Raw genomic sequence first — 27,015 nt, 5'->3', positions numbered from 1 at the left:
GTCTGTCACCCAGTCTGGAGTGCAATGGCATGGTCTCGGCTCACTGCAAGCTTTGCTTCCTGGGTTCAAGCGATTCTCTTGCCTCAGCCTCCTGAGTAGCTGGGACTACAGGCACCCACCACCACCCCTGGCTAATTTTTTTTTTTGTATTTTTAGTAGAGACGGGGTTTCACCATATTGGCCAGGCTGGTCTCAAACTCCTGACCTTGTGATCCACCTGCCTCGGCCTCCCAAAGTGCTGGGATTATAGGTGTGCGCCTCCACACCCAGCTGGGATTAATTTTATTTCTTGCTTGGTAGCAGGAATGTGTGAAATGGCCCCCAGTTGCTCCCAAAAGGCCCCATCTCTACTGGGTAGGGACTCTGAAGCCAGGGCATAAAAAGCTACATGACTATGCCATTTCCTAAATAAAATCAGGTGGCCTGGGATTAAGTTCCCTACTGATTGTATCTCAGGCTCATGTTCACTGCCTCTACAACATCCCAAATCCCTATCCTTTCTTTCTTGTCCTTTCTTCTCATAGCCTGTTGGGTAGCATTAGGTGGGAGTTGAAAGAGTTGAGTCAGGGAGCGCAAAGTCTCCTGATTATATCCTACCTCTGCCATTTTCTGAGATTTTTGTTTTTCTTGTAGAATCTCAGGTGAGTTATTTGTTCTATCCTTTTCTGAATCTCAGTTTCCTCAAAATGTAAAATGGGGATAACAGTAGTACTTATTGTGTAGGGCTGTTAAGTGAGAAAATGCATGAGAGAAATGCCTAGTACATAATTACTGGCTTGTAAATGATAGTCATTAGGAAGGACTTCTATTTTTTTCTTTTCTTTACATCTCTGCTGCTATTCCAGATCACAAACCTTCATTTTCAGGCAGTCCAGCAGGGTAACAAGAGACCACTTCTGCCAGCTCCTAACTGACTGTCTGTTCCTGATCAGTATATAGATACCTTTTGGTTTTATGATTTTTTTAAACTACTAATCACACTAGGGAAACAGCTGAGGAGTGACAAAATCACAAACCCAGAGAAGTTACAAAAGCTTTTACAATCTCATAGTAGTAATTCTCAGTATTAGAATAATTCTGAGATTCTGAAAGCTTTTCACTGACCTCTGTTTAGATGGCTCTGTAGAACTCTCAATTATTGGTTTTATTCCTGTGGGTGAACATCTTTAATTTTCAAAGGCCTCTCAGTTGTTTTGTTCTCATGTTGCTCAATCTATTGAGGCTCCACACTATAATTTAGGCTTGAGAATCAACTTACAGCTGAAAAAGAGCTGTGGTCCGGTTTGCCATTTGAATGCTTCCAGGTTTGTGTTATTTATTTTACAAAGCAACTCCATGTACATGTTTTCTAGTTCAATGCTCTCCTCCAATTTTTAGGTGGCTGGTCTGCAGATATCAACCAAAGAAGCCCTACTTAGTGTGGCAAATTCTAATCTCCACTCTGGATGCCACTCTGGCCTCCACTCTCTGGATGCTAGATATAGGGCTCAGAGATGTAGAATGATCTCCAAGGTCACACAGCTAGACAGAGGGAGAACTGGGACTCACATCCACATTTCAGGGATTTTAAACTTGTGTCTATGAACTTCCAGGGGATGTAGTGGGGAAGTCTTGTCTGTAGAATGCTGGGAAACTAAGAAGATGGGAAATTGAGACCCAGAGAAGGCCAGGGAATTGAGATAAGCCTTGTAGTGAGTTAGGAAGAGAGCTAAGGCAAGAGGCCAGTGGTCCTGATCCCATGCAAAGTTGGTCTTTGTTCCCAGACTGGCAGCCACTGTTTCTCAACAGAGCTTTCTTGAAGGCAGGGTTCCTTATTTACTCCTAAAATATGAGGTTTCACTTTTTCTTGTGCCCCAAATGAATCATTATACCTACAATCAGCAGGAAGTCAAAACTGTAGCACAAATTCAAACTGAATGCACTGAAAAACACACGAGGACTTTGCTGTCAATATTCAAATTGGGAAAAAAGAAGATTGCTCTGACAATAACAACATTTTTCTTTCCTTGCGATACTTAACAGTAGTTATTTCTTTGTCCCAGGGGCAAGAATATGGGGAAGTGGGTTAGGGATGAATTTAGAAACATTTTTTTCTATTACTATATCTTCTTATTTTGCAAAGCCAGTTGAAGCTTCAAGGTCCAAAACAAGCTGGCCTTTCCATGGAGTTAAGGCATGCTCGGAGGGAAATGTGGTTGGATATGGAATTTTAAATCTGTACCTTGTAACTGTGGCATTTGGTTTAGATATATGACAGTAGGTAATATATTTGGTTGCACTTTATGTGGCATAGGACATGTGAAAATGAGTAAGTCATGGCCTTCGTCTTTAAAGGGATCACACTTTAGCGGGATGGACAGGCTTGTGCATAACAAACTATACTTTAGTGAGCTCTGCTTTGAGATAGAGGTAAGAAAAGGCACACTGGGGCCCAAAGACGGAAGAGGTGGAAATGAAAATGAGGGCCAGGGTCAGGGCTGATTTTACTCATTGACCTTTGAATTGGTTCTTCAAGGAGAAAATGCTATTAAGGAGGGAAGAGCCAACAGGATGGAAGAACATCATGAGCAAAGAGGGAGAAATGTAATGCAAGCATGATGTCTTTGGTGATTATTTAACAGTCTGGTTTAATCGAAAAATAGAGATAGGAAGCTGGTAATGGTCTAGGTTCTTAAGGGGCTTGTATGATCGACTAAAGAATTTATATTTTATTTCAGAGTCATGAGGAATCGTTCATGTTTTTTGAGTAGGGAGTGGCATTTTCAGTTGTTTTAGGAAAAATTGCTGTGGCAAGGGTATGGAAGATGTATTAGATGGGAGCAAGGCTGGAGTCGCCTGCAATACTTCAGGTGAAGCGTGAGTGTCTAGATTAGAATGATAGCAGCAACAACAATAGAGAGGGGACAGAGTAACAGCCATTTAGCAATTAGGAGTCAGAAGACTTGGTGGCCTAAATGGAGAATGAAGGACGGCTAATTCTCTGCAGCTGGGAGAATGGGTCAATGTGTGGGTTAACTGGTAAAGCAGCTCCATGAGGAAGAGTTAAGTTTGTGTGTGAGATCTTGAGTTTGAAATGCCTCTGAGAAGTGTCTAACAGGCAGTTGAAAGTGTGGGTCTGGGCTGACTCATGGATGCCTGGGTGGATGTCTTTGCTAATTGGCACTTATATCTGATCAAAATAATTACTACAATGATTCACATTATAAGTGCTAAATAAAGACTTGCCAGTATACCAATACTTTCATGTATATTCTCTCAAAAGGGGTAGTGCAAGACTAAGGATATAATTTGGGAGGTCATTGCTCATAAATAACACTTACTGAGTACTTATTATATGCCAAGGCTTGGCTCAATGTGTCCAGTGCATTGTCTCATTGTGAGCAATTGTCTGAATCTGCAAGGAAGGTTCTATTATAAGGTCCATGACAAAGGAGAAAAACTAAGGTTTGAAGAGGTTAAAAAATTGGCCAGAATTTGAATCCCAGGTCTCTTTGGTGCTTGAACCTGAGCTCTTACACACTTTATTGTCTTGCCTCATTAGCACAGGATGGATAATGGAAGCTCCAGTATAATCACCTGAAGATATTGTGTGAGATGAAGAGAGAGATTAAGAGGTGCAAAGGGAGACTCCCTCCCCACAAAGGAGCAGTACACTGGGGGAGCTTGTGGTGGAGGAAGAAAAGCCAACTAAGGAGCTACTCCTAAGCCAGCTAAGGAGCTAGACAGGAAGACACCAGAACTAGAATGGGATGCATAAGCGCACAAGGGCAGAGGAAGCTGGGCTGGCAAAGCCTAGGGAGGCTGTAGTTAAAGATTAGGAAATTCTAGAATGAGGCATTTAGAGAGGTGGCTGTGTACTGCAGCAGGGTCCCCATGAAGTGGACAGAGAGTGTGAGCTCTGTGGGCAGACTCCATGAAATCCCAAAGTGAGCAATTGCTAGAGGATGAATGTTTGACATTCTTTCAAGAAATTTAGAGGGAAGGCAGGGTAGAGAAGAAAGGAGCTGCTGAATGAGCAAGGTGTATTCTGGCATGGCATAGGAGGATGCAGTCAAATGTGGCACAGGTAGGTTTGATCTAGACCTGGAGATAAGAGAGAAGAGGATGAGGAGAGAATAAATGAAGGTGTGAGAACAATCAGATTTCGTGTTGACCTCTAGGAGGTAGGAGAAGACTGGGGAAACAAGATCTTGAACTTGGAGATCATCTAATCCATGAATGCCAGACCTGATCATGCGCTGGAATCACAGGGAACTTAGTAAAAATGTAGGTCTCCTTAGTGTACCCAAGACTTGCAGATGAGAACCTCTGGCAATGGGGTCAAGAAATCATATGTTTAACAAACCTCAGATGAGTCTTTTGAAGCCACAACCCTGGTCCCAAGAAGGCAGTTAGGAATTCCTAGTATAGTACATTCTCCTTATTTTCAAATAAGGAAATTGAGGCACAGAGACATTTAAAAAGTTTAAAGAGGAGTGAGCACTCGTCCTTAGGTAGGAGTCTCTTCTGGCTCCCAAATTAGAGCTCATTGCCCTACATTGCACTATTTTAATAAAGTAAAGATAAAATTGAGCCCTGTCAGAACCTGACAATTTCCTGAGCCTTTTGCTGATCAAGGGCATGGAAAAGTTGTAGGAGGAATTGCCATTCTCAGTGCAAGTTCAGCAGAAGGAACAGAGAAAGGCAGAGGAATGAAGCAAACCACATTTGTACTCACCAATGCCATTGTTAGGAAGAAAGAAATTGGATGCACTTGATTTCAAAGTCAACATCTTTCATGAGGTATTAACAGATTTGTTTTATCTCTCATGCCCAGTGCTGTTCACAGGCTTGAATCAGTTGGTAGCCCAGCTTGGGGATAAAGGAAAAAGACAAAAGTGGATTCTTATTATTTTTTCTTACAATAGCATTCTAGTCTACCAACTGTGCAATTTTTTATTAATAACATTGGAATTGAATCCACGTAATTCTAGCATCTAACAGCTCACCTTCAGAAATGTCAACCAAATAAGATCAAAGAGAATTGCCAAGCTTTAAAAGAAGTATGTCCATGTAAGACAAACGAACAGTGAAAAAGAAATAAGGGGTGAGCTGTTGAAATAGAATACAAAGCCAGCCCCAAGATAGGTCCTCATTGATGGCTAACAAACTACTGAGCTGGGTGGCCCCTCTGTAGGCCAAAACATCTCTCTGATGCAGATCCAGGGAGGGGTTTCTAGGCACTGGAGAGGTCTCTGATTTCACAGCGGGTAGAATAAATGAGTAAACCTCAGTGAGTTCTGCAGTGTGGTCTCTCTCTGTTTTCTGCCCTATAAACAAGTCAACAAATAAACGTACAAATGCCCTTTGGTAAGATCTACCATCTGTAATTGGGGGCTGTTGAACCCTGTGATACTCAGCAGTATAGTAGAGAGGAAAAGAAGCGGAACCTGGAATCAGATGTCATTGCCCTACCATTCACTAGCTTTCATTATTAGCTATGCAGCCTTGGGCAAGATATGGACCCCTCAGAGCTTTCATTTCCTCCTCTTTGAATAAGTCTGCCCAAGTTTACTTAGCTCATAGACTCATATTAAAGCTCCAATGAGATAATGTATATGAAAGTGCTTTGTGCACTTTTGGATGCTTACATTGTACTCACAATAATAATCATCGATAATAATGATTATTAGAATCTCTTTTCCAAAAACTGTACCCATCCAGGTGGTACAGGACTGAGGTTTCATTTCTTTTTTTTTTTTTCAGACAGAGTCTCGCTCTCTTACCCAGGCTGGAGGGCAAGGGTGCCATCTCGGCTCACTGCAACCTCTGCCTCCTGTGTTCAAGCAATTCTCTTGCCTCAGCCTCCTGAATAGCTGGGATTACAGGCAGCCGCCATCATGCCTGGCTAATTTTTTTTTCTTTCTTTTTGTGCTTTTGTAGAGATGGGGTTTCACCACGTTGGCCAGGCTGATTTTGAACTTTTGACCTCAGGTGATCTGCCCACCTCGGCCTCCCAAACTGCTGGGATTACAGGCGTGAGCCACTCTTCCCATTGTGTTCACTCTCCAGCACTCATCTTGCCACATTTTCCAAAGTCCATAGAGCCCAGAGGATAAGAGCTTGGACTTTGAAGGTAGATGATCCTGGCTCCAAGATTTGCTCTGTCCCTTCCTACTATGCAACTTGAGCAAGTTGCCTGACCTCTCCAGGCCACAAGTTTCCCACTGTGAGATGAGGGCAGTAATGGGAACTACTGCCGAGCATTTTCTGAGAATTAACTAAGAACATGAGAAGTACTTCACATAGCACTTGTCATGCAGTAAGTGCTCAGTATATGGTGGCCATTTATTATTATTGTTGTTGTTATCAATAATTCTAAGGGTTTTAGGTCAAATGCAGATCTTCCCACCTCCCTCAATCAAGATTAATTAATTAATTTATTTTTGTTTTTGAGATGGGGTCTCATTCTGCAGCTCAGGCTGGGGTGCAGTGGTGCAATCATGGCTCACTGCAGCCTCAATCTCTTGGGCTCAAGCGATCCTCCTGCCACAGCCTCCTGAGTAGCTGGGACTACAGGCATGCACCACCATGCTGAGCTAATTTTTTTTATTTCGTAGAGATGGTATCTCCCTATGTTGCCCAGGCTGGTCTTGAACTCCTGCGTTCAAGAGATCTGGCTCCCTCGGCCTCCCGAAGTGCTGGATTACAAGCATGAGCTACTGCGCCTGGCCTCAGTGAAGATTTATTGATCAGCTAATGTGGGCAAAGCCCAGTGCTAGACATTGCCCTCCAGAGGAGAGTCCAGTGATGAAGGATTAGGAATAAGGTCTTATCTGTGCTTTATTGAGACCCTTGGCTATTGGCACACGAGAACAGAAGCCTAAGGAGGTGACTCTAGGCTCTCACAGCATTGATGAGATTTTGTTGCTAGGGTGTCTCAAGAGCAGTGGAAGGTTGAGGCCAAGGTTCAGAACCAAGGTGCCTCTTGAACAATGGTGTTCTAGAGTCTCTGGTTTCCTTCTATCTACCTAATCTGCGTGAAATGTGACATTATCTCACCATTTCTTCCTCTTTCTGAACCACATTGGGTGCCAACACAACTTGCTCTCTGTTCTCTTTCAAAACTACCAACATGGACCCCATCCAATTCTTACCTTGGAACTAAGGAACGCCTGACTGATGTATGTAATGCTCTGTTGATTTATTCATTTCAGTGTATATATTCATTTAAGTGTATAAAAACATGTAAAGGCCTTTAGAATTTAAAGCAAGCATGCAAATTCAATAAATGTGTGCTTCCACTTTCAAAAGGAGTTTTGAAATTCCAGATTTGTATTAGTGCTGCTGGGAAAGCTCAGAAAATATGAATTCTGAGTAGAGGTCAGCAAAATACGTAGTCCCTTCCTTTGTTATTTACTGTAAAATCTTGCACAAATGAACTTTTCTCTCTAGATTTCAGCTTCCTCTTCACAAATTAAAAAAAAAAAAAAGAAATTGGAGGAGAAAATTTCAAATCCCTCCCACCTCTTAAACATTCAGATTGTGATTTTTGGATTCTTTTGCTGTCTTTTGGATTTTTTAAGACCACATCGCCCATGGTCCACAGGGGGCAGCGTAAGCCCGAGGCTACCCATGAAAGAAAAGAAACTGTTCTCTGAAGGCTTGCACTTGTCACTTCTAAAATTCTAGGATTGCGTTAAAGTTGTATCTTTGAGTTGACTTATTTCAGAACTAATTTTGTTTTAAACATAGGACAGATGAGTCCCAGCATCTATGAATTCAATGATGAGTCAACATATGTAATATCTGTTTTAAAATGCACCCACTGAGAAGACAGAGTGCTCTTCTTTTCCGTTGATTTCTGGCTCGAAGCTCACTCGTTCGAGAATTTGTGTTTTCAAGTAGGATTATAATATGCTTTTTTTCTTTTCTGTCAGATTCGTTAAGAACATTTTTTTTTGAGTCAGAGTTGGGTTCAAATTTCCTTTAATTGTTTGTGTCACCTTGGGCAATGTAACTTCTTTCAGCCTCAGTTTACCATCTGTAAAATGAGTTTATGAACATTAAATGTGATAATTTGGCCGGGCATAGTAGCTCACACTTGTAATCTCAGCACTTTGGGAGAACGTGTTGGGAGGATCACTTGAGCCCAGGAGTTTGAGACCAGCCTGGGCAACATAGCAAAACTCCATCTCTACCAAAAAACAAACAAACAAACAAAAACAAAAAGAAAAACAAAAAACAAAAAAACAAAAACACACATTAGCTAGGTGTGGTGGCACACACTTGTAGTCCCAGCTATTTGGGAAGCAGAGGTGAGGTGGGAGGATACCCTGAGCTGGAGCCTGGGAGATTGAGGCTGCAGTGAGCCCTGATTGCATACTGCACTCAAGCCTAGGTGACAGAGCAAGACCCTGTCTCAAGGTTTTTAAAAAATTATAATTTATACAAAGTGCTTATAACTGTGCCTGGCACATAGTAAGCGCTCAATAAACGTATTCAAAGAGAAAGTCTCTGCTAATTTTAAAGCAAGTTTCTATGAATAGGATGGGAACGGGGATGATAATTAAAAGTGGATTATTAAAAGATCTTCTTGTCTAAAATTGTAATGCCATTTCAGAACCGCACATAGCACAGTTCTAATTAAGTGACAAAGCAGGTTCTGGTGTACCATGGTAAGCATAGCCATGTTGAAAAGGAAGTCTATCATCACCCTAACTTCTGAAGGCTCTTACAATTAAATTTAATTCCTTGATACCATGGGGATTGTTTTTGTACCAGTAGGCCAATAGGGATCTGCAAACTTTTTCTATAAAGGGCCAGAAAGGGCCGGGCGCGGTGGCTCACACCTATAATCCCAGCACTTTAGGAGGCCAAGGTGGGTGGATCACAGCTCCTCAAGGTCAGGAGTTTGAGACCAGCCTGGCCAACATGATGAAACCATATTTCTACTAAAAATACAAAAATTAGCTGGGCCTGTAATCCCAGCTACTCAGGAGACTGAGGCAGGAGAATCGCTTGAACCTGGGAGGCGGAGGTTGCAGTGAGACAAGATCGCACCACTGCACTCCAGTCTGGGAGACAGAGTGAGACTCTGTCTCAAAAAAACAAAACAAAACAAAACAACACTCTCACCCATGAATAGATAAAGAGATTATCACTGTTACAGTTTGGACTATATCCTTTCACTTTTCAGCTTTTATTTGGAGGGGGTGAGGGGGCGAGATCTCGCTCTGTTGCCCAAGCCGTAGTGCAGCGACCCAGTCATAGCTCACTGCAGCCTAGAATGCCTGGCTAATTTGTTAAAAAAAATTTTTGTAGAGAGAGCATCTTGATATGTTTCCCAGGCTGGTCTCAAAGTTGTGGCCTCAAACGGCCTTTCCACCTTGGCCTCCCAAAGTGCTAGAATTACAGGCATGAGTCACCATCCTTGCCCAGTCTTTTTAATTTTCCTGATAACAATAGGTTATTGTTTTTCACAAAAACTTTCAATTTTTTCTTTTCAAAATCATTCTATATTCTTTTAAACTCACTTTAAATTTCATTAGTTTCATTCAAGAAATCTTTACCACAAAGCTGCTATATACCATTCATATATTTGATAGAACAATGTGAAATGGCTGATATTTAAACCATTTTCTTTTCTTTTCTTTTCTTGCGACAGAGTCTCACTCAGTTGCCCAGGCTGGAGTGCAGTGACATGATCTCGGGTCACTACAACCTTTGCCTCCCAGGTTCAAGCCGTTCTCTTGCCTCAACCTCTGGAGTAACTGGGATTACAGGCGCCCGCCACTATGCCCGGCTAATTTTTGCATTTTTAGTAGAGACAGGGCTTCACCACGTTGGCCAGGCTGGTCTTGAACTGACCTTAGGTGATCCATCCGCCTCGGCCTCCCAGAGTGCTGGGATTACAGGCGTGAGCCACTGCACTCAGCCCTTAAACCATTTTCTTTAAAGCTTGTTTTCAAATAATTTTAGTCTCAGGAGAACTTGCAAAAATAGTGCAGTGAGGTTCTCCTATATATTCCTCCAGTGTCCTCCAATGATCACATCTTACATAACTATAGTACATTGTCCAAGCCAGGAAACTGACTCTGGCACAATACAATTAACTAGTATATTAACTCTCGCAGGCCTTTGTTGGGTTTTATATGTACTTACTGTTAAAAATTCTTTGGACTTAAAAAACAAGCAGTATATATCTATTGTGCAGCTTTCCATGTCAGTACTCTTAGACCTGGAGGGTGTCCTTTTCTAATCGCATCATTCTAACCCTTTTTTGGCTGTGGGTTACTGGGTTTCTAACACCTGTCTTCAAAGTTTCACATAGAAGGTCGCTTTGACGCTGCTTCAGGGAAATGACAAACACCCCAAGAGTTTGCTTTTGCCTCAAGCATCGTGGAGTTTCCAGTGATTAACACATGACACAAATAATATTTTACCACTAAAAAGTCACATTTGAGAAAATTTAGAAATTAGACAAAATTAAAATGGTACTAGGAAGAATAATTTTAATTGTCTTGATATTTCTACTTGAAAGCAGGTGTATTTAGTCTTTATGTTTCTTTTTAGTTTTCTTTGGGGAATGAGTATGCAAATATTTAAAAATACATAATTGTATTTCTGTATGTATTTTTAAGCATTTGCATAGTCATTCCCTATACTAAGTGTAGTTTTATATCCTTTTAAAAGAATACTGTGTAATGATAATTTTTCTCAGTAAAATTCTTTGAAAAAAGATATCCAGAATTAGAAAGGTTAAAAAGGATATAGGAGATCAGTTGGTGAAATATTAATATTTTCAGATGAAGAAACTATGGCTCAGAGAAGGAAAGTATCTTAGCCAAGGTCGCATAGCCAGGAAAGTTGAGATAAATACTTAAGTGATGGCAGAGAGTCCCACGATGCCACAGTGAGGAAGGCTGAGAGGCAAGTACTTGGCAATACTCCAAGATCTAAGGTTAAGTGTTACAGGAATTTCATTTTACCAGAGTGCCCATGCCTACCAAGAACTCAAGAGACCAAAATACAAGCTAGAAAGAAAATTTACTAACTTACAGTGAGAATTCTAGCTGCCAAGAGATCTAACCTGTAATCTTCCTGTAAATATATTCTCATCCTATAGAAAAATCTAATATTAACCAGAAGGTTTGGTGAATCCATGGACCCAGGAAAAGTGAAGTTAATGTTAAGATTGTTTTGTTATTGTTTAAATTTTAATTAATTTAAGATACATCATACACACTCATGGAAAAAGTACAAAGCATGCAAAAAATGTTAACATGAAAAGTCAATCTTCCTTTCATATCTTGTGCCTGTCCCAGAACAACTGTTCTTTTGGAAGGTCTTAGGGACCACTGTCTCTGTATTAGTTTCTTGTTGCTGCTGTAACAAATGACCTCAAACTTACTGGCTTAACACACAAATTTATTATCTCAGAGTTGGGAAAGGTAGAAGCTCTAAAATCAAGGTGTTGACAGGGCTATATTCATACTGGATTTGTTAGGGGATAATTTGTTTGTTTGCTTTTTCTAGCTCCTAGAGGCATTCCTTGGCTTGTGACTCCTTCCTTCATCCTTAAAGTCAGCAGCATAGCATCTTCAAATATCTCTCTCTCTCTGTGATCTCTTCTTCCTTTATCACACATCCTCTGACTTCTTCTCTAACCGTCTTGCCGCCTCCTCATAAAGACTCTTGTAATTACATTAGACCCACCAGATAACCCAGGATAATCTTCTCATCACAAGATCCTTAGCTTGATGACATTGCAAAATCTCTTTTGCCATGTAAGAGAACATATTCACAGTTTCTGAAGATTAGGACATGGACATATTTGGGTGTCATTATTTTGCTGACCACAGTCTCCAAACTACCTTTGAGAGACGAATGACTCCTTCTTCTTCTCTAGACAAGACTAATAGTGTGTTCTGATGAAAAATAATGTATTCTTGTTATTAGGATGCTTATTTATATTGTTTACCAATTTGTTCAGTACATTATGAAATATATCCTTCTGGAAAATGTTTAAAAGATAAGGCATAAATAAATGTAAATAGAAGTTGTCATTTTCCCCACAGCCAGTGGATTGCCTACTACACTCATGGTGAGTACCGAGCCCTCTTTAGAGACCACTGTCCTAAACTATCCTTTTTCTACATTCAATGCAAATCACTGTCCTGAACATTCCTTTCTTCTGTCAGTAGGACATGCTATTTATATGGTACAAGGCACTTGAGCTCCAGCATAATGAGGCTGTTAACAGTATAGGTATTTATGTCAGTGAAACAGTTCAAATCCCAGCTCCATAACTACCACCTGTCCAACCTCCATCGTATTGCTCAACCCCATGGGCCTCAGTTTTTTCACTGGCAATATGGCATAATGTCTGTCTCATAGGGTTGCTTGTGAGGATTAAATATTGAGTGTGAGGCTGGGTGCAGTGGTTCACGCCTGTTATCCCAGCACTTTGGAGGCCGAGGCATGCAGATCACTTGAGGCCAGGAGTTTGAGAATGGTCTGGCCAACATAGCAAGACCCCATCTCTACTAAAAATACAAAAAATTGGTGGTGCACACCTGTAATCCCAGCTACTTGGGAGGCTGAGGTATGAGAATCGCTTCAACCTGGGAGGCGGAGGTTGCAGCAAGCCAAGATCGCGCCACTGCACTCCAGCCTGGGTGACCAAACAAGACTCCATCTCCAAAATAAATAAATAAATAATATTCAATGGAATTTTAATAATAATATGACATTAGATTTATACTCTTTGAAGTTTAATACTAGGATATTTCACTGGATTTAGTCTTCTTACCTGTGCTCAGCAACCCACTTCCTGACTTTTTTTTAGGTTGTTACCTCCATTTAGGGTTGCTTTCATTCTTTGTGTGTTGTTTCCTTTGAATTTATTTCCTGGTGCTGCTGTAACACAAAGTACCACAAACTTAAAACAACAGAACATTTTTTCTCTCTCGGTTCTGGAAGGCAGAAGTCTGACTGAAATCAAGGGGTTGGGACGGCCATGCTCTCCTTGGAGGCTCTAAAGGAGAACCCTTCCTTGCCTCTTCCGAGCTTCTGGTATTCCAGGGATTCCCTGGCTTATGACAGCATCACTCCAACCTCTCCAGTCTTCACATGACCTTCTCTGTGTGTGTCTCTCTGTGACCCCTTCTCTTAAGGACACCATGCTCTTTCTTGTTTCCACAGCTTTGCTGATGCTGTTCTGTCCACCTGAAACACCGTTGCCACCATTCCTTGCCTGGCTAATTCTTACACGACCTTAACTCAGAAGTGTTATTCAACAAACATTTATTGAGCACCATGTATATGCCAGGTGGTATCAGCGTCCCAGTGGTGAACAAGCAGACAGGGACTCTGTCCTCATGAAACTTTATTCTAATAAAACTTTCAATGAACTACAATGTTGAGCTCAATGCTTCTCCCTCTACCTGCCCTTCCAGCAGCCTGTGTGTGCTCCATCACTACCTTTGGCTTGTTAGGCTGAAATCATCTTTCGGTCTCTCTTCTCTAATGGACTGAAATTTCTTGAGGGTAGGGGCCATGCCGCAGTCTCACAATATTCTTAGTGCCTGGAACAGTGCTTAGCATTTGGTAGATTCTCAGTATGGTTCCCTTGTAACTCAACTATAGATTATAAATACATGACTCCACCTCTCAGCATAAACTCCCATTCTCAAGGAAGTTTTCCTTGACCCTCCAGAACAAGCCTGGCACCCTCATGATATGTCCTTTATACTGTATTTTTCCCAGAATTGTGTACTCGTAACTAATTATGTTTTCAACTATTTACATTACATTTTTACATTTCGTTTTCTGCACTAAGTTGTAAATTCTATGAGGTCCAAGGTATAGCTATCACACTGCATGGCCTGTAATAGGTGCTCAGTAAATATTTGTTAACTAGAAAACTGACAAATTTTCTTGCCGGATAAAAATCCTGAATGAATTGCTGAAGCCTACAGAAAAATTAGAGCCAATTGCCTACTGGCCCAATGCCTGACTCTTCTCATCTGTAAAATGGAGATGTTCCCAGGGATAACGTTGTACAGCAGATACAATTTACATTAAAACCATATCAAAACAAATATGCATAAATAGATTATACAAAAAACACGGGATTAAATAATTAAACACATCAGCTGCAATTCCAGATGGGCTCTTAATTACCTATTTCAGGATGTGATGTTTTATTTCCCAACCAGACATATAACCATTTTCTTCTCTTTTCCTTCCCAGCATCTGATACAGCAGTTCCTGAGCAAAACAAAACAACAGAAACAGGACAGGTAAACAAATCTGTGAAGTATTTGAAGTATATCACTTAAATAGTAAAAATCCACAGTAGTGGCCAGGCACGGTGGCTCAGGCCTATAATCCCAGCACTTTGGGAGGCCAAGGTGGGCGGATCACTTGATGCCAGAAATTTGAGATCACCCTGGCCAACACGGCAAAACCCCATCTCTATCAAAAATGCAAAAATTAGCCAGGTGTGGTGGCACATGCCTGTAGTCCCAGCTACCCAGAAGGCTGAGGCATGAGAATTGCTTGAACCCAGGAGGCGGAGGTTGCAGTGACCCGAGATGGTGCCATTGCACTCCAGCCTCGTGGCAGAGTGAGCCTGTGTCTCTTAAAACAAAACAAAACAAAAAACAAACAAACAAAAAATCCACAGAAGTTTGCAGAGATGGGCTAGGAAAAGCAGGATGTTGCTAAGTGGCAAAATTCATTGCAATGATTATGAAACAGCCCAAGAATTTATAGACTTGTACTCTTGGCAGAAATAACCTTGATTGTTACTTCTGCATGTGCCAATGCTTTGAAAAGAAAAAAAAAAAATACAAAAAACATGCAAGATCATGGTGTGTTCCTTCTGCGTGACCCAGAATTCATGACATACTGCAGAATCAACACCTGCCATCAATATTTCTCTTATTTTCTGAGGGTACTATTTTTATTATTACAAAAGTGATTCCAGCCATTTTAAGTGAAAGCTTCAGGCAGTACAGAAGTCTGTAAAGGATAAGTTTCCCCATCCCCTCTTTCTTCTTCCCCTTGTCTCTCTCAGATACTGTCTGTTGTCCTGTCCTGGTTGCTGTGCCCACTATCTCTGGGATTCTGTGTGTTAGAGAATGGAACAGGGAGAGAGGGAGAGAGCATATGTTGGTCAATGGAGATGGTATAGCCCCAGCAAGATGCCTCAATGCCTGCCTGCAGAGCAGCAGCTCTCAATTTTTTTTTTGAGACAAAGTCTCACTCTTGCCCAGGCTGGAGTGCAGTGGCGCAATCTTGACTCACTGCAACCTCCGCCTCCTGGGTTCAAGCGATTCTCCTGCCTCAGCCTCCTGAGTAGCTGGGATTACAGGCACATGCCACCATGCCCGGTTAATTTTTTATATTTTTAATAGAGATGGGGTTTCATTATGTTGGCCAGGCTGGTCTTGAGTTCCTAGCCTCAAGTGATCCACCCTTCTTGGCCTCCCAAAGTGCCAGGATTACAGGTGTGAGCCAACATGCCTGGCCTACACTCTCTCTCTCTCTCTTTTTTTTTTTTTAACTTGGATTTTAATCATGTCTGTAAATAGCAACATGAGTACAGGGAGTTTTAAGGCTTGTGCCTTATCTCAAAGTGAAAGGATTTCAGATTCGTTTGCTTGTAGGATGGCATCACCCAAGACAACAGAGACCTAGTATAGTTTTTCCTGAAGAAGAAAGCCAGTTTAATATATTCAATACTGACTTCTCTGCTATTTTTCTGTAAAAATAATGATTGACCATATGAAGTTTCTGTTGCTTACCTGTAACTGATTAAAATGTGTAGAGCATGGAATTTTCTATTTATTTTCAGATGAATTCGTCACATTTCCTGGCTTTAGAAAGTTCTCCTTCCAAAAATCTTCCACGACTATGTATCCTCATAAACCCTGGTCATATAATATCTCCTTTCTGACCTGCACAAACTCAATGGCTTGTTGTGGATAATGGATAGAGGCTGCTAATCCCATGAAACCAGGTAGAAATGCCTGCTTCTTTATTTTTGAACCTCTAGCCAAAAGAAGTCCAACAAGGCCAGCAAAACCAATAACACCCAGTCCTGGAAAAAATCCAGCAGGTGCATTTTGGAGATATTCATAGCTGTCTCACCCACACTGAACCAAACTTTACATCTTGGGCTTCGTTTAGGAGTACCTTTCCTGACACCAACTTTTATATAGCTCTTGATAATGTCAAAGCTGAGAGACGCTTTCCTAAGCTGGGTCCTTGAGTCATCTGCATGTTTAGGTTAGCCCTCGAGAACTTAGTAGAGTAAAAGTTCATAAATCTTCATGGGATTTTGGGGAGGGGAGTCCTTTTTTGGTGCCGCATAGACTCTGAAGGTGAGTAGGCTCAGGCTGGCCAGCCCCATGGCCTCTAAACCACCTTGAACATGTTACTGGCAGTGGGGGCTTTCACAAGGTCTTTTTATACTTTTGAAACTCAGTTTCTAGCCTGGGCAATATGGTGAGACCCCTGTCTCTACAAAAATAAAAATTAAAAAAAAAATAGCAGAGTGTGGTATCATGTACCTGTAATCCTGGCTACTTTGGGAGGCTGGGGTGGGAGGATCACTTGAGTCCAGGAGGTTGAGGCTGCAGTGAGCCTTGTTTGTTCCACTGCACTACAGCGTAGGCAACAGAGAGAGACCCTGTCTCAAACAAAATAACAGCCTGGGTCTTGTGGCACACTCCTGTAATCCCACTTTGGGAAGCTGAGGGAGGAGGATTGCTTGAGCCCAGGAGTTCAAGACCAGCCTGGGCAAAATAGTGAGACTCTGTCTCTACACAAAATTAAAAAAAAAAAAATAGCCAGGCATCGTGACACATGCCTGTAGTCCCAGCTACTCAGGAGGCTGAGGTGGGAGGATTGCTTGAACCCGGGAATTCAAGGTTGCAGTGAGCTGTAATCATTGCCACTGCACTCCAGCCTGGGCAAGAGCGAGACCTTGTCTCTACAAAAGGAAAAAAATCAGTTTCTTAAAACTGAGACTTTGTTTTGTTTTTGATTCTCTAGACTGCTGAGCAGAAAAAACCGAGACATTTTTACTATTAAAAAATTTTTTTAGGCCAGGTGCAGTGGCTCATGCCTATAATCCCAGCACTTTGGGAGGCCGAAGTGGGCAGATCACTTGAGGTCAGGAGTTTGAGACCAGCCTAGCCAACATGGTGGAAACCCATCTCTACTAAAAACACAAAAATTAGCCGGGCTTGGATGTGCATGCCTGTAACCCCAGCTACTTGGGAGGTTGAGGCAGGAGAATTACTTCAGCTCGGGAGACAGAGGTTGCAGTGAGCTGAGATCGCACCACTGCGCTCCAGCCTGGCTGACAGAGTGAGACTCCATCTCAAAGAAAAAAAAAAAAATTTTTTTAATCCCAGCAATTTGGAAGGCCATGGCAGGAGCTTGAGCCCAGCCTGGGCAACATAGCGAGACAGCATCTCATTTTTTAAAAATTAAAAAAAAGAAAAAAGTTTAAACTTTTCCTTTAGGTTCAGGGGTACATGTGCAAGTTTGTTATACAGGTGTCTGTATTTTAAACATTTAAAAAAATTAACTTATTTAAAAATAACAACAAACTAACTTTGTGCTAACATAACATGTTTTATGGCAACTAACTCTATTTTGAAAAAAATATTAGTGAGAAAAATGAATGAAAAAATTAGTGAGAAATATGGCATTGTTTTACACTTTTTGCAAATCTCATTAATATCTGGCTTAATAGGAGACAGAGGGATTCTCATCTCTGTTTCCATATTCTGTGTAAGTGAGAGCAATGACATCACACATCACATAGCCTCTGGGAAAGTGTACTGTACATCTCATGACAGAATGATAGTGAAAATAGCAAAAAATGTCCCACGAAAATCATTTTGATCTCATGCGTTCCCCATCTAGACTTTGAGAACGACTGCTGTAGAAAATGTGAAATTAAGTTTCATTTTCTCTTTCATCCTGTTTTCTCTAGAAGCCTAAGTCAGCCATGGAAAGAGTGGCACAGGGCTAGGGAGAGCTCAAAGGATTTGAGCAGTTGCTAGGAAAGAGATTTGACCATGGAGAACACAGCTCACAACAGTTATATTTTATCCTCAGACCCCTGAGCCCCACAGCTCCTTATGCCTGATGTCTAACACTTTGGAAAATTTTGGGATATGGGTCACGTGTTTTAGGTTTTCAGAGATTTTTGACAAAACGTGATGAAATGTAGTGAAACTGCTGGTGGTTGTAAGGTGCTATTGGGCTGGGATGTCATCTTGTGAGGCTGGCATCTAGCAGTGACTGGGCCTATCTCCTTGCCTGTGTCCCATCAGATGGACAGAATGCCCATGTCCATGAAGAATGAAATGCCCATCTCCCAACTACTGATGATCATCGCCCCCTCCTTGGGATTTGTGCTCTTGGCATTGCTCGTGGCATTTCTCCTGAGAGGTAAGGAGGGAGGGCCAGGTGATGGAGCACTTCAGAACCCTGGCGACTGCAGGAGGATCTGGAGTTGTCTCCACTTCCTTCCCCTTTATCCCTCCCCAAAGAGGCTCAGTTCTGCCATTGTTCCCATCCCAGCCAGGGAGGTAACAGGTAAGCTCATTCTCCACAAGCAGCTAATGGTTCTGTATATTAACCTGTGTATTTACATTTTGGAAAAGGAAAAAAAGCAGAAGAGCACCTTCATTTATTGGACATTTCTGTGCCAGTCCTGATGGTATACTCTTTTTTTTTTTTTTTTTTTTTTTTTTTTTTTTTAATTTATGAAGTATTTATTGATGATTCTTGGGTGTTTCTCGGAGAGGGGGATATGGGAGGGTCATAGGATGATAGTGGAGAGAAGGTCAGGAGATAAACACATGAACAAAGGTCTCTGGTTTTCCTAGGCAGAGGACCCTGCGGCCTTCTGCAGTGTTTGTGCCCCTGGGTACTTGAGATTAGGGAGTGGTGATGACTCTTAAAGAGCATGCTGCCTTCAAGCACCTGTTTAACAAAGCACATCTTGCACCGCCCTTAATCCATTTAACCCTGAGTTGACACAGCACATGTTTCAGAGAGCACGGGGCTGGGGGAAAGGCCGGAGATCAACAGCATCCCAAGGCAGAAGAACTTCTCCTAGTCAGAACAAAATGGAGTCTCCTATGCCCACCCCTTTCTACACAGACACAGCAACAATCTGATCTCTCCTTCCTTTCCCCACACTTCCCCCCCGTCTCTTCAACAAAACCGCCATCATCCTCATGGCCCGCTCCCGATGGTCGCTGTCTCTTCGGAGCTGTTGGGTACACCTCCCAGACAGGGCAGCCGGGCAGAGGCGCTCCTCTCCTCCCAGACGGGGCGGCCGGGCAGAGGCGCTCCTCACTTCCCCGACGGAGCCGCCCGGGCAGAGGCGCTCCTCGCTTCCCAGACGGGGCCGCCCGGGCAGAGGCGCTCCTCACTTCCTCCCAGACGGGGTGGCGGCCAGGCAGAGGCGCTCCTCACCTCCCAGACAGGGCGGCCGGGCAGAGGCGCTCCTCACTTCCCAGACAGGGCGGCCGGGCAGAGGCGCTCCTCACTTCCCAGACTGGGCGGCCGGGCAGAGGCGCTCCTCACGTCCTAGACGGGGTGGCCAGGCAGAGGCGCTCCTCACTTCCCAGACGGTGTGGCGGCTGGGCAGAGGCGCTCCTCACTTCCCAGATGGGGCAGCCAGGCAGAGGCGCTCCTCACTTCCTCCCAGACGGGGTGGCGGCCAGGCAGAGGTGCTCCTCACCTCCCAGACGGGGCGGCCGGGCAGAGGTGCTCCTCACTTCCTCCCAGATGGGGTGGCGGCCGGGCAGAGGCGCTCCTCACCTCCCAGACGGGGCGGCCGGGCAGAGGCGCTCCTCCCTTCCCAGACGGAGTGGCCAGGCAGAGGCCCTCCTCACCTCCCAGAGTGGGCGGCCGGGCAGAGGCGCTCCTCACTTCCCAGAGTGGGCGGCCGGGCAGAGGCGCCCCTCACTTCCCAGAGTGGGCGGCTGGGCAGAGGCGCTCCTCACTTCCCATAGTGGGTGGCAGCCGGGCAGAGGCGCTCCTCACTTCCCAGATGGGGCAGCTGGGCAGAGGTGCTCCTCACTTCCTCCCAGACGGGGCGGCCAGGCAGAGGCGCTCCTCACTTCCCAGATGGGGCAGCCGGGCAGAGGCGCTCCTCACTTCCTCCCAGACGGGGTGGCGGCCAGGCAGAGGTGCTCCTCACTTCCCAGACGGGGCGGCCGGGCAGAGGCGCTCCTCACTTCCTCCCAGATGGGGTGGCGGCCGGGCAGAGGCGCTCCTCACCTCCCAGACGGGGTGGCCGGGCAGAGGCGCTCCTCCCTTCCCAGACGGAGCGGCCAGGCAGAAGCCCTCCTCACCTCCCAGACGGGGCGGCCGGGCAGAGGCGCTCCTCCCTTCCCAGACGGGGCGGCCGGGCAGAGGCACTCCTCACCTCCCAGAGTGGGCGGCCGGGCAGAGGCGCTCCTCACTTCCCAGAGTGGGCGGCTGGGCAGAGGCGCTCCTCACTTCCCATAGTGGGTGGCAGCCTGGCAGAGGCGCTCCTCACTTCCCAGATGGGGCAGCTGGGCAGAGGTGCTCCTCACTTCCTCCCAGACGGGGTGGCGGCCAGGCAGAGGCGCTCCTCACCTCCCAGATGGGGCGGCCGGGCAGAGGCACTCCTCACCTCCCAGACGGGGCAGCTGGGCAGAGGCGCTCCTCACCTCCCAGAAGGGGCGGCTGGGCAGAGGCGCTCCTCACTTCCCATATGGGGTGGCAGCCGGGCAGAGGCGCTCCTCACTTCTCAGACGGGGTGGCGGCCAGGCAGAGGCGCTCCTCACTTCCCAGATGGGGCAACCGGGCAGAGGCACTCCTCACTTCCTCCCAGATGGGGTGGCGGCCAGGCAGAGGCACTCCTCACCTCCCATACGGGGCGGCCGGGCAGAGGTGCTCCTCATCTCCCAGACGGGGCAGCCGGGCAGAGGCGCTCCTCACTTCCTCCCAGACGGGGTGGCAGCCGGGCAGAGGCACTCCTCACCTCCCAGACGGGGCAGCTGGGCAGAGGCACTCCTCACCTCCCAGAAGGGGCGGCTGGGCAGAGGCGCTCCTCACTTCCCATATGGGGTGGCAGCCGGGCAGAGGCGCTCCTCACTTCTCAGACGGGGTGGCGGCCAGGCAGAGGCGCTCCTCACTTCCCAGATGGGGCAACCGGGCAGAGGCACTCCTCACTTCCTCCCAGACGGGGTGGCGGCCAGGCAGAGGCGCTCCTCACCTCCCATACGGGGCGGCCGGGCAGAGGTGCTCCTCATCTCCCAGACGGGGCAGCCGGGCAGAGGCGCTCCTCACTTCCTCCCAGACGGGGTGGCAGCCGGGCAGAGGCGCTCCTCACATCCCAGATGATGGGCGGCCGGGCAGAGGCGCTCCTCACTTCCCAGATAGGGCGGCCGGGCAGAGGGGCTCCTCACATCCCAGACGATGGGTGGCCAGGCAGAGATGCTCCTCACTTCCTAGACAGGGTGGCGGCGGGGCAGAGGCTGTAATCTTAGCACTTTAAGAGGCCAAGGCAGGAGGCTGGTAGGTGGAGGTTGCAGCGAGCCGAGATCACACCACTGCACTCCAGCCTGAGCACCATTGAGCACTGAGTTAGCGAGACTCCGTCTGCAATCCCAGCACCTCGGGAGGCCGAGGCAGGCAGATCACTCGAGGCCAGGAGCTGGAGACCAGCCCGGTCAACACGGCGAAACCTCGTCTCCACCAAAAATACAAAAACCATTCAGGCGTGGCGGCGCGCGCCTGCAATCCCAGGCACTCGGCAGGCCGAGGCAGGAGAGTCACAGGAGCCCGAGGCAGGGAGGTTGCAGCAAGCCGAGATCATGGCAGTACAGTCCAGCTTCGATAATAGTGGGAGACCAAAAAAAGGAGAGGGAGACCGAAGAAAGGAGAGGGAGAGGGAGACCGAAGAAGGGAGAGGGAGAGGGAGAGGGAGAGGGAGAGGGAGAGGGAGAGGGAGAGGGAGAGGGAGAGGGAGAGGGAGAGGGAGAGGGAGAGGGAGAGGGAGAGAGAGAGAGAGAGATCGAGATCGAGCGATGGTATACTCTTGACGTGCCTTATTCATTTTATCCCTATTACTGCCTTAAGAGGAAAGTACTATTTCCTACTTTGTTCATTTTCTCTGTTCTTTGGCTGAGAAAACCCTAGCTTGTCTCTTCTTTTGGCTAGGATTGTTGCAGGACAAAGACCATGAACAATCCTGGTTTTCTTCTTCTTTTTTTTTTTTTGAGACGGAGTCTCATTCTGTTGCCCAGGCTGGAGTACAGTGGCGCGATCTCAGCTCACTGCACCTCCGCCTCCTGGGTTCAAGTGATTCTCCTGCCTCAGCCTCCTGAGTAGCTGAGACCGCAGTTTCACGCCATCACACAGGGCTAATTTTCGTATTTTTAGTAGAGAGGGGGTTTCACCATGTGGGCTAGGTTGGACTCAAACTCCTGACCCCAGGTGATCCACCCACTTTGGCCTCCCGAAGCTCTGGGATTGCAGACATGAGCCACCATGCCTGGCCTGATCCTGGTTTTCTTATATGTTCCCTAAAAGCAAGCTTTCTTAACCTGGGGGCCACAGATGGACTTCAAGGGTAATGTGAATCCTTTGAAATCACATGCAAAAGTGTTTATGTGTTCATGCCTGCATTTTTCAGGGGACAAGGTCTGTAATTTTCATTAAATTCGCAAGCTGCTCCATGACCTGGCACCTCCATCCCACCCCCGCCCCCTGCCCCCAAAAGTTTTAAAATGGTACAAAAACAGCCATGAAACAGCTTATGGTTTTCATGCAAATTATAGGCACATGGCACCTGGTACTGTTGTAAAATGGGGATAAATTGTTCTGTACTCATTAACAAAAGCTGTTTCAGGGCAGTACGTCAGGAGATGAGACTAGTAACCATCTCAGCTGATTTGAATAATAGTGAAACTTGTATATTTCAACACCTGCCCCAGGTGCAAAAGGAAATTTAAAATTTACTGGAATTCTGCTGTTAGCCTTCATACAAAGGCATGATTACAGTTTTGGAAAATTCTGAGTATGTCTCATAAAGAAGTGTTTTGAAACCCAAGTGAGTACTTGAATTCTGGATAGGCAGATGACTCAGAATGAAATAGCTTAACACCATTGCCCAGAATGTTGGAACAACTTTGTAATTGATGAGCACTAACTGTGGTTAAAATAGCAAGTGTTTGACCTGGGAAAGGGAATGGCTTTTTCTGCCAAAGCCAGCCACTGGTTCTCACCTTTGGCCCATGTCTGCCCTTTGGGAGGCAGCACTGGAATTCCCCCAGCATTTTGCATGTTCTATGCACCGCAGCCACTCTGCTCACACTGTGGCCTTGTCTTTTCAGGGAAATTCATGGAAACCTATTGTTCGCAGAAACACACAAGGTAATTTATCTTGCATGAATGGGTGTTGTAATGATTGTACAAGCTGTTACAAATGATTAGCTACTACTCAGTGGTTTAATGACTTGAGCTTGTGTTACGATTAAACGTAGAGTTGGAAAGATGTGACATTAGAAGTGAAAAAGTTGTGCAGATTTAGCTCGCATTAACCTATGTCTTGGTTAACACTCTGTCTGAGCAAAATGCCAGTACCAAGGCAGGTGGGATTAATAGAAGTATAGCATGCAAAAGAAAGAAGGTGATATGGCACTTTACTCTGAAATTTTTTGTTCACCTGTGGGTAAGTTAGTTTAAGAGGCCATTGTTAAACTAGAGTTTATTGAGGAGAGTTGGCAATATGGAAAATGAAAAAAGCATGCAGAATATTATTCCTGGGAGTTGGTTCCTCTGCCCAGTTAGACCATGGGAGCAGCTTGTTTTGGGGCCTTTTTAAAAACAGTATTTGAAGATTCTCTAGTAAGGGATTTTAGCTATTTGCCCTATTCTATAGCTTTTGGAAAAGAAATTTTTTAAAAAGATGTAAATTATTAATGAAGGCCTTGCCTAATTAATTGCATTCACTGATTAGTTGCATTAATACCACAATATGTATTAACAAGAAGGAAAATTGACACCGGCAAGGTGGCCTTTCAAGGTCACACTTAGAGACCTTTTGGTAAATAAATGTATTGAAATCATGATTTTATATTTTGCTAAGAATGTTTTTTATCTCATTATAATGGATTGGCAGAAACTGTTTTTCCCCTGCAGCCTGTTTTCCCATCTGTAAAACGTGGAGCTTAGACTAAATGAACTGTGAGCCCTTTGAACTTTAAGGGTAATTGCATTGTAACTTAGCAGCATCTGTCTTTTGTTTTGTTTTCTAGTCTTGTGTTTCCCATTATGAGCCCCTCTTTTCTGTTTACAGGCTAGACTGCATTGGAGATAGTAAAAATGTCCTCAATGACGTGCAGCATGGAAGGGAAGACGAAGACGGCCTTTTTACCCTCTAACAATGCAGTAGCGTGTTAGATTGAGGATGGGGGCATGACACTCCAGTGTCACATTAAGTCTTAGTAGGTTTCTTTGTTTCATAAAAAAGACTCACTTATTCCATGGATGTCATTGATCCAGTCTTGTTTTAGTTTCATGAATGAAGGGTACTTTAGAGACCACAACTTCTCTGTCCATGCTCTAATCATCTCTGTAGAATCACTGCTAAGTGATCTTTCACAGTACACTTAAACACTTTCGGTGATGGTGAACTCCTTACCACACCCAAGGGAGTCCATTCAATCTCAGAGCAGTTGTGAGATTAAGAAATATTTAAAGCAAAATCTGTCTCTGGATGACATCTGCCTATAGGTCCTAGTTGAGCTCCTTATACCTATACAGAACATCTCTTCTTTATTAACTGCTGGATCAGTGTTGTGTGAACTAACAGGACAAAAAATCTATAGGCTCCATCAGTCAATAAGACTGATTTTTTTTTCTTTCTCTTAAAGGTAATGTCAAGAGCGTAGAAATCCAAAAGATGGTTACCTTTGGAGAAACATGTGCTTATTCCATTAATGTTGCTATTGCTCTAAGCATGCTGGGAAGTACTGGAGAGCTGCTAACTCTTCAGGTATTGGAAGGAGAATCTCATGTTTCTCCAAATTTCCTTGCTTCTGGGATGCAATTTCTGGTTCTTTTGTTACCCTAATTGCCTTCATCTCATATGTATTTGTATCTCTCCTTTTATGCCCGGCTTTCAGAGTTCATTGTCTCACTGCAGGTATGATATGAGCAGCACAGAGCCTATGGTTCATTAACAATGCAGGAAATGACATGGAATCACACTGTAACTGTGACTCACTTCTTTATTTTTTTTTCTTGAGACGGAGTCTTGCTCTGTTGCCCAGGCTGGAGTGCAATGGACAATCTCGGCTCACTGCAACCTCCGCCTCCCGGGTTCAAGCGATTCTCCTGCCTCAGCCTCCTGACTGAGCAGCTGGGCTTACAGGTGCATGCCACCACGCCCACCAATTTTTGTATTTTTAGTAGAGATGGGGTTTCACTGTATTGGCCAGGTGGGTCTCCAGCTGCTGACCTCAGGTAATCTGCCTGCCTCGGCCTCCCAAAGTGCTGGGATTACAGGCTTGAGCCACTGCACTTGGCCAACATTGACTCACTTCTAAAACTCCTAAATTTTCTATTATTTTCTTTTCACATTTGAGTGTCTTTAGAGGTGACCATAGTGTCACATCCTAATTCTTGCTTGGGGAATTTAATTTTGGAAACAGGGAAGAGTCCGTGGGAATAAAATGTGGTGAATGACAGGGATATTCAACCAGGGGCAGTGCGTGGATGTGAAAGCAAGGCAATCCAAATAAGTTTCTCTAAATATAATTCAGGGAAATGTGCTCCTCAGTAACAACAGGTTTATTTTAAAACTTTAATAACTACTAACACGAGGAGCCATGGGAGAGAGATTAAAGCAAACAGTTGTTGAATGAATGAATAAAAAATATGTGTGCCTGAGTGAGAGGGGCTTCTGGCTGGATAGAAATGTGGAAAGTAAACCAGATCTGAAAGACATTTCTGTGAAGGACTTCCCAGCATGTTTAGAGCAATAGCAACATTAATGGAATAAGTACGTGGTTCTCTAAAGGTAGCCATCTTTGGATTTCAACTCTCTTGACATTACATTTAAGAGAGAAAAAAGTCAGTCTAATTACCTGACTGGTGAAGCATACAGATTTTTTTGTCCTATTAGTTCACACAACACTGATCCAACAGTTAGTAAAAATCCCCCTCACCTGGGTACTTGGAAAAACTGGCCCAGGGCAGCCTGACTTCTGACTTGTTCAGTTGTGGTTGGGCAGAATGATTGGCGCCAATGATGAAAACAATGAGCAGCAGATTGGCAGCTGTTTCTTTTCTTTTCTCTTTTTTCTTTTCTTGTCTTTTCCAGATGGAGTTTTGCTCTGGTTGCCCAGGCTGGAGTGCAATTGCATGATCTTGGCTCACTGCAACCTCTGCCTGGTGGGTTCAAACGATTCTCCTGCCTCAGCCTCCCAAGCAGCTGGGATTACAGGTGCCCACCACCACACCTGGCTAATTTTTTATATTTTTAGTAGAGATGGGTTTTGCCATGTTGGCCAGGCTGGTCTCGAACTCCTGACCTTAGGTGATCTGCCTGCCTTGGCCTCCCAAAGTTCTGGGATTTCAGGTGTGAGCCACTGTGCCTGGCCCTTTTTTTTTTTTTTTAATTTTTTTTTTTTTTTTTTGGTCAACTTGGCTTTGATGTCAGCTTAAGATACTTAAAGTGACTTTGTCTAGTGTGCTAAACTCAAACATTTATTTAGAAACGTTGGGGAAGTGGGTCTAGAGCCAGGTTCAGGGCCTGAATTTCCCCATCTGGAAAATGGAGTGGGGCTAGATGGTTTTGTGTATGTAGTCAGGTTATAATATCTTGGGAGGTAATGATACACCCAACCCTAACTTAGCTCATGCTCCCTACCCACCTTCCAAAACCACCACCATTATCAATGTCACTACCAACTTGGGTCTGACTAGAAAAAGAAGACAACAGACACTTCCTAA

General features: G+C 44.6%; 1 protein-coding gene and 1 pseudogene across 1 annotated transcript in view; one reads left to right on the top strand and one right to left on the bottom strand.

The window, feature by feature from the left end:
• TIMD4 (T cell immunoglobulin and mucin domain containing 4) overlaps positions 1-24,541 on the top strand; it is a 35,166-nt gene extending 10,625 nt beyond the window's left edge. Inside the window, exons 5-8 of the mRNA XM_063724338.1 lie at positions 14,236-14,285; positions 18,342-18,459; positions 23,391-23,430; positions 24,356-24,541. Of these exons, the coding sequence (XP_063580408.1) occupies positions 14,236-14,285; positions 18,342-18,459; positions 23,391-23,430; positions 24,356-24,440 (293 nt within the window). The 3' untranslated portion in view covers positions 24,441-24,541. The remainder of the gene's footprint in view (positions 1-14,235; positions 14,286-18,341; positions 18,460-23,390; positions 23,431-24,355) is intronic.
• Positions 15,831-16,402, bottom strand: LOC134761444 (MICOS complex subunit MIC26-like; annotated as a pseudogene).
• Positions 24,542-27,015: the final 2,474 nt, after the last annotated feature.

This window comes from Pongo abelii, chromosome 4 (genome assembly GCF_028885655.2).
Source record: "Pongo abelii isolate AG06213 chromosome 4, NHGRI_mPonAbe1-v2.0_pri, whole genome shotgun sequence".
Classification (NCBI taxonomy): Eukaryota; Metazoa; Chordata; class Mammalia; order Primates; family Hominidae; genus Pongo; species Pongo abelii.
This window is presented reverse-complemented; position numbering and strand designations above follow the sequence as displayed.